Source organism: Colobus angolensis, unplaced genomic scaffold, assembly GCF_000951035.1.
Source record: "Colobus angolensis palliatus isolate OR3802 unplaced genomic scaffold, Cang.pa_1.0 Scaffold400, whole genome shotgun sequence".
NCBI classification, from domain to species: Eukaryota; Metazoa; Chordata; class Mammalia; order Primates; family Cercopithecidae; genus Colobus; species Colobus angolensis.
The window spans coordinates 839,350-847,385 of NW_012117378.1; the positions used below are offsets into that span (position 1 = coordinate 839,350).

The following is an 8,036-nucleotide window of genomic DNA, read 5'->3' on the forward strand; positions in this document are numbered from 1 at the left end:
TTTTTTGATACGGAGTCCTGCTCTGTTATCTAGGCTGGTGTGCAGTAGTGTGATCTTGGCTCACTGCAACCTCCACCTCCTGGGTTCAAGGAATTCTCCTGCCTCAGCCTCCCAGGTAGCTGGGATTATAGGCATATGACACCACACCCTGCTAATTTGTGTATTTTTAGTAGAGACAGGGTTTCACTGTATTGGCCAGGCTGGTCTTGAACACCTGGAACCTCAAGTGATACGCCTGCCTCGGCCTCCCAAAGTGCTAGGATTACAGGTATGAGCCACCACACCTGGCCCATGTTTTTGTATTCTTACAGCTTTTCTACTCCTCTAATGCATGTTCACGTGTTGATCATGTACTAAATGTGTACCAGCTCAGAGTAAGGCTAAAAAACGTCAGGTGTCTGAAATTTTTTAAAAATGAAGACTTTCAAGGAATAAGAAAATACAATGCTTATTTTCACAGTGGTCTGATTTTTTCCTGTGTTCAGCTTGGTTCTTTCTTATATTTAGCTCTCTTTTCAGTATTATCCGACTGTGAGGAGGCACCCGTCACCAATGAGGCTTGATCTTTCTCCCATGAAGGATAATGTTAATTATGGGACTTGGTGGCCTTAGAAGAAACCCAGTGGACAAGCTGCACCAATATGGGCCATCAACTAGTGTTAGGCTACAACATGTGATGGGAACAAAAATAAGAAGACAGGCAAGAAGGAAGTGATTTTTGTCTTAAAATTTTGAAAAAATTAGCTTATGTTGCTCAAGACAGATATCATTAAATACAAATAGTCTTGAAGCCCAATATTCATTTCTATCATTAAGTAAATATAAAATTATGGTTCAGCAACATTTACTCAGCAAAGACTTTCTCAGTCATTCTAATTCAGTCTCCTGTCAAACAGGGATAATAATATCTACCTCCTTGAGTTGTGTGAGTTAAATAATACTGATAAAGAGCTTACACTGTCTAGCACAAAGAAAATCCACAAAACTGGCAGCGATTTTTAAATCACTATGGTGATAGTACTCTTCTCATCATGCTTTACCAGGAGCTGGGCATATGATTGACAGCTGTCTTTTAATTGGCAATATCATATGATTACAAATGCTTTCACTTTTAGCTCACATTTGTAATGCATTGCACTACAATGTAGTGTATCTTGATGTACTCATCCTATCCTCCAATTTCCAACTTTCAAATCCCTCTCTTCACTTCCCAGTCAAGCTTCCTGGAAAAGAGGCTATGTATTTTTTTTTTTTCAAGAACTAAAAGAAATTTATTTACAAAATATATTGTTTGTCTTTACTTCTCAGACCCATTTCTTCCTCAGTCCCCTACAATATAGTTTATACCCCACTACTCTGCTGAAGATGTTTTTACTAGAAAATCAGTGAGCTTCTATTTGTTATGTACAAATGATCACTTTTCAGTCCTTTCCACACTCTCTGCTGTTTGACCCTATTGATAGTCCCTGCTGTGACTTCCTGGAATCTAGCCCAGACTTGTCTCGTAAACTCATGTGCCTACTGGACATTACCTGTTGACATGGCCTAAACCAAATTTCTTGTGTTCCCCCTAAGACAGCTTCTATACATCCTCCCTCAATAAAGGGTATCTTTAACGAGAAACTTGGAAGTCATCTTGTATTTCTACCTGTCCCTTATGCCTTACTTCTATTTGTTCACCAATTCAATTCAATTATACTTTCTCAGTCTTTCTGATTGACATCTCTTTTTCCCTATTGCCAGTGCTTTAGGGCATACCCTGATCAGTTCTTGCTTTCTAACTTACCTCTCTTTCTTACTCCTTTTACATATATACTCTATCTGCTGCCAAAGTGATCTTTTGAAAATATAAATTGTTTATGCCACTCCCCTGCTTAACATTTTTACAGTGACTTCCCACCAGGGTAAGGATAAAATCCAAACTCCTTAGCATCACCTGCAAGGCCTTCTGTGATCTGGCTCCTTCCTGCCTCTGTGGCTTCACCCCTCCTTCCTCACCAACATGTCCTCCCTGTGCTATGTTCACTCTACTCCTCACTGAGTCTTTGTGCATGACCTTCACTCTACTTGGAAGGTCTTTCTCACCCCTTTGCCTAGATCACTCCTGCTGGCCTTTCAGAATTGATCCAGATATTAACTCTTCAGGAAAATCTCATAGGACCATGCCTCCATGGCTAGGTTAAATAGTTCTGTTTAATATGGCCACCATCTTGTAATTACAGTTAGTCATGTGCTGCATATGTGATGATGGTCCCATAAGACTAGAACAGAGCTGGAAAATTCCTATCATCTAGTGACATCCCAGGCACCATAAGGTTGTCATGTAATGCGTTATCTTTTCTATTTTTAGGTACACAAACACTTAACTGTTATACAACAATTGCCTGTAGTATTCCATACCAACAGTCTGCATAGGTTTGTAGCCTAGGAGCAATAAATTATACCATATACACTAGGTGTGGCTATGCCATCTAAGTTTGTGTAAGTGCTCTCTGTGATGTTCATACAACAACCAATTTGCCTCTTAACTCATTTCTGAGAATATATCCCCATCATTAAGCGAAGTAGGACTGTATTGTAATACAGCATGTGTCATGGTGTTGCTGGAAGTCAGGGACCCCAAACGGAGGGACCGGCTGGAGCAGAGGAACATAAATTGTGAAGATTTATGTGAACATAAATTGTGAAGATTTCATGGACATTTATCAGTTCCCAAATAATACTCTTATAATTTCTTATGCCTGTCTTACTTTAATCTCTTAATCCTGTTATCTTCATAAGCTGAGGATGTACATCACCTCAGGACCCTGTGATGATTGTGTTAACCACACAATCTGATTGTGAGACATGTATGTTTGAACAATATGAAATCTGATTGTAAAATGTGTGTTTGAACAATATGAAATCAGTGCAGCTTGAAAAAGAACAGAATAACAGCAATTTTAGGGAACAAGGCAAGACAACCATAAGGTCTGACTGCCTGTGGGGTCGGGCAAAAAGAGCCATATTCTTCTTCTTACAGAGAGCCTATAAATGGACGTGCAAGTAGGATAGATATCACTAAATTCTTTTCGTAGCAAGGAATATACTATTAAGACCCTAGGAAAAGAATTGCATTATTTGGGGGAGGTCTATAAACGGCTGCTCTGGGAGTGTCTGTCCTGTGCAGTTGAGATAAGGACTGAAATACACCCTGGTCTCCTGCAGTACCCTCAGGCTCACTAGGGTGGGGAAAAACCCCACCCTGGTGAATTTGAGGTCAGACTGGTTCTCTGCTCTCGAACCCTGTTTTCTGTTGTTTAAGATGTTTATCAAGACAATATGTGCACAGCTGAATATAGACCCTCATCAGTAATTCTAATTTTGCCCTTAGCCTTGTGATCTTTGCTTTGCCCTTTGCCTTGTGCTCTTTATTGGTCTCAGAAGCATGTGATCTTTGTGACCTACTCCCTGTTTATACACCCCCTCCCCTTTTGAAGTCCTGAATAAAAACCTCTGGTTTTGTGGCTCAGGTGGGCATGATGGACCTACTGATATATGTCACCCCTGGTGGCCTAGCTGTAAAATTCCTCTCTTTCTACTCTTTCTCTTTATTTCTCAGACCGGCAGACACTTAGGGAAAATAGAAAGAACCTATGTTGAAATACTGGGGGTGGGTTCCTCCAATATCATGGAATATAGTCATCTATTCACTTCTCCCCACACCCCCCTTACCGTCAACTGTAAACTCTGTCCAGAGACACATCTGCCATCTAAACATCTAACATAGTTACTGGCACATGGCAGTTCAATAAAGCCTACTAAATAAACTGAATCTATATAACATAGAACACTGCCAACATATATCCTATTAATTTGGTGCCCAAAGTCCGCAACAATTGATAGAACAGTCAATCTGTGAAGAAAACCACCAGAACGAGCACTTGAGCTCCTTTGTGTTTCCTCCCTTGTACATCTATAAATATCAAAATGCAGTTTTGATCTAGTAACATACAGACTTTATCTTCACTTTGAAAGTACTTGTGTGGATAAGTATAATTTACATATTTGTATAGACAATATTTATAAATTATCCCATAAAGCTACAGTATTGAAGGTTACTCACAGCAGAATTGATGAAATCTACAAGATGGATTTCACTTAATATATTCATTTTGTCATCAGCACATCTTCTCTCTGGCTTGTCTGCTCCACATGAAAGTGCCTCTTATGTTGATTAGCTGTGTGATTTTGTGCATGTTACTTAACTGCCCTGATACTCAGCTAACAATTTTTACTCACAGCATTGTTGTGTGGTTTGAATGATGGACAGAATCATATGCGAAGTGTAGAAGGCAGTAGAGAACAGGGTTAAGAGCCTGGAGTCCGAGGCCAGACTGCCTGGGTTTGAACCCTGGCTCTGTCCCCTGCCAGCTGTGTGACCTTGGGCAAGTGATGAATTGCTCTGTGTTCAGTTTTCCCATCTGCCAAGGGATAATGATACTAGTACCCTTCCAGTTGTAATGTATCTGAAGCACTTAGAACAGTGTCTCATTCATAGTAAGCCCTCAAATAAATACTAGTTAAAGTGGCAGGAATTATTAAAGTGCACTTGCACTCAGGAAATATGTTTCTTTTTCCTTTTCCCGTAAACAAACTCCCTACAGCATTCGTCCATTTTTTCTGGTCTGGTCTTCCCTGGACCTTATCAGGAACCTCTTAAAAGGAAATATGTCTTTTCCTGTCCTTTCAACTCTCCTCACCAAGTCTGGCTTTCTTTGCTTCAAACAGAAGGTTTTGAACTTTGTTGCATACCCAAATGATGAGGGAAGCTTGTGGAAACACAGATACTCTGGTTTCTAGCCTGAGGATTCAGACTCAGAGGACCATGGTAGTCCTTGTCTGGATTTCTGACAAGCTCCATAGATGTTTCTGATATATTTCCCTGTTTGGAGAACTTGAAGTTAAACATTATTCTGTAGCTCATTCATATTCTCCAGATGGAGATCCAAATTAGGTACAAAACTTCCATAACTGGGTGACTTTTTAAAAGTATAAACCTGCATCTAAAATGGCAATTTTGCATACTTTTTTCTTTCTATGAACAATGAGCTAATATTTGGGGAAGGGAGAGAGTTCAAATATGAATGTTTTCTCGCCAATTTGTTATGAAAACCACTCCTCGATGTGTTACATTTTTTGGAACAGAGCAGAGTCCAAGGTTTTTCTGCCCCTCCCAGGAACGTTCCCGGCTTACTTTCTTTGCCTGCGGTGAGGAACTCCTGGACCACGTCATAGAGGCCGATCCTGAGAGAGGTGGAGCTGATTTGTCTCTGAAGCCCCGCAGGCAGCCCGCTGTAGAGTTTCAGCCGCCCTTCTGTTTTGACCAGAGTGGTGATTGTTCCCAGGACACCTTTATACCTAATAGCACTGGACGTCGGGCGTTCGCCTTGGACCTGGAAATAAGAAAGGTGCAGATCAGAAGGGAGCGAACACTGAGTTCACTCTTAAGCCAAGATTTCCCCCACCGTGTTCCTATTTCCCATTTCTTTTCTCAGCAACATCCCCCATCCACCTCCCTCTACCCCGTGTGTGTGTGTGTGTGTGTGTGTGTGTGTGTGTGTGTGTGAGTGCGTGTGTGTGTGTTCGCGAGTGCGCAGATTGGGGGAGGCTGGCTACAATGCACATTTTGAACATCCCCCTCCCCATGAACTCTCCAGAACCCCTAGGGCAGTAGGATAGGACAGAACCCCCGAAGAATCAAAGAAAGGAAAAAGCACCTGACTAGTAAACTCAGGAGAAGCCAATATTCTCAGCTCTTAGAATACTAAGTGCACCCTAAATTTTGGGAGAATTTGGTAGTAGTCACGGTCAACCCATCCTCTGTGGCCCTCGTGGTTCTTCAGTGAATCCCAGAAAAAGTTCCAGTTTCCCATCCTAAAGCACCAGCCCTGGGACAAGGCCAGACTGCTTTGGAAGGGCACTTACCCTACCTAGAAACAGTGGTTACACCAAAGCAGAGAATAAATGGAATGCACTCAACAGCATCCCCTCTGCCCTGAGAGCCCTCGTCATACCCCTCTGGCTGGCTACCTGGAGCCGGACTTTGGCCGTGTCCAGCGGGAAGGTGATCACGTCCGCTAAGCACGCCGCTATTCCAGCTGAGAAGAGCTGGATCCCCAGGGTCGGGTGCACGTCCGAGGCTGCCAGGCCCCCCATCTTCACTCAAGAGACTGGAGATGCAGAGGAAAAGGGTTCCAGCCCCGAAGGTGTGGGAAGTTTCTTTCCCTTGCTCTTAACGCCTGTCTCCCGGGCAGCAAAACCCGCTTTCTGTTTTTTGAACCCACCACCGGGCAGCTGAGGTGCAGAGGCGGCGGCTCCAGACGAAGCGCGGCGTTGGGGGCCGAGTCCCCGGGTCCCCTCCTCCTCACCCTAGGGCCAGCAGGACCCTCAGCGCCCCAGTCTTCCGCTGGGACTTATATAGCTGGGCCGCTCCGGGGCTGGGCCGCACGAGGCGTGGGACCTGGCGGGGGCGTGTCCGGGAGCACCGGCTCCCTCCCATTCCCATCCTCGCCCGGCGCCTCGGGAGCCCCGCTTCTCTCCCCAAAAGCCCTAGGCCGGTCCCTGGTTGTCTGCGCCCGGCACTCCGCGCGTCGGACGGAGGGAGGTCACACCGCGGCGGTCAGCACTCGCGCCCTCCGCACGCGCCTCACCTTCTGTCACCCTTTGCTGCGCACCTTCGGCTGGGGCTTTCGGAAACCAGCACGATACCAGAGACCTTGGTAAAAGGTCCTGCCAAGCTGGAGCTCTCCCAGGAGGAAGAGGGAGGCACTCTCCCACTCCTCCGACTCCTCAGACATCTTGCAGGCACCTTGCAGCCTTCTCTGCTTCCCCTTCGTCTCGTTTAAACTTCTCATCCTCCTTCCTCCGGATTCCTTCTCTTCCCACTACCAATTTCAGACTTGGAAGAATCCCACACAGGAACCAAGAACACTCTGAACTTGTCAAAGAAAGCGTTTCGTTTGATCACTTTTTGAGAGAAGATGTCAAACGAGGCAATAGACACACTAGAAAGCAAATAGTACATTGCTAAAGCACATACAAAATGAGATACCACTTGTTCCTTCTAATTACATTTCTTAGAGGGTGCAGTGGAAAGGACAGGGCAGGTTGCTTGGCTCCTGGTGCAGCTCTCCAGCTTACCAACTCTGTGAACCTGGGAAAGTCATCTGCACTCCAGCTTTTATTTTCAGCAGTGTGAAATGTGGTTCCAGAGCTAGCCCAGGCCTAAAATCTTCCTGCTAACTTACCTATAATGGTGTAATGTGTGTTGGTTGTGTGGCCTTTCCTAGTTCAATCGTTGTGCAAATTTTATTTTCAATGTTTATTCTTGTGAAAACTTAAAAAAAAAAAACTTTTAAAAAACAGTGGGAAATAATAGGAAACAGGAGAAAGAGGGAAATGGGCAAGGTCAGGTCCCAGCTTCCAGAATCTCTCAGATGAGCCAAAGATCCATTTGATATTACCAGAATCCACATCCAGCTATCTAGGGCTCAGGTACTCAACCCTGACTTAAGCCCCCCAAAAGAGTCAGTGGAAGTGAGAGTCATCTCCTCCAGGAGCAGGGGAAATAAGACATGAATAAAGAATAATCTCCAATCCCTCTCTAAGTAAAGGTTGTGTACTGTGCAAGAAGCCAGTCCTAAGGCACTTCCAAGGGAGGTCAGGCTTATGGAGCTTCCCTGAAAAAGGCAATGTTGACCTGACATGGTAGCCTCTGAAAAAATTAGACAGAAGAAGGAGCGAGCGAGGTTTCCCCTCTGCAAACACTTGTTGAAATAAAGATCAACTGAGGCAAATAAGTGGCATGCATGCAGGCAAAGATGTTGAGGAAAGCACGTCGCATATATAGAGTTCATTCTGTTGGCCTGACTGACTGGGAAATTGGGTGACAGGGAAGAAAGAGAGAGGTAGGGCAAGAAGTTGGTGAGGGATGAGGCTGTAGAAGCCAAATGAGAAGCAAAGCCTGCAAATCCATTATGAGTGTAGATTCATGT

At 44.2% G+C, this 8,036-nt stretch overlaps 1 protein-coding gene across 1 annotated transcript in view; it reads right to left on the reverse strand.

The window, feature by feature from the left end:
* UCP1 (uncoupling protein 1 (mitochondrial, proton carrier)) overlaps nucleotides 1-6,275 on the reverse strand; it is a 10,662-nt gene extending 4,387 nt beyond the window's left edge. The window contains exons 1-2 of the mRNA XM_011955805.1: nucleotides 6,073-6,275; nucleotides 5,237-5,435 (exon numbers count right to left, since the gene is read on the reverse strand). Of these exons, the coding sequence (XP_011811195.1) occupies nucleotides 5,237-5,435; nucleotides 6,073-6,198 (325 nt within the window). The 5' untranslated portion in view covers nucleotides 6,199-6,275. The remainder of the gene's footprint in view (nucleotides 1-5,236; nucleotides 5,436-6,072) is intronic.
* Between the last annotated feature and the right edge of the window lie 1,761 nt (nucleotides 6,276-8,036).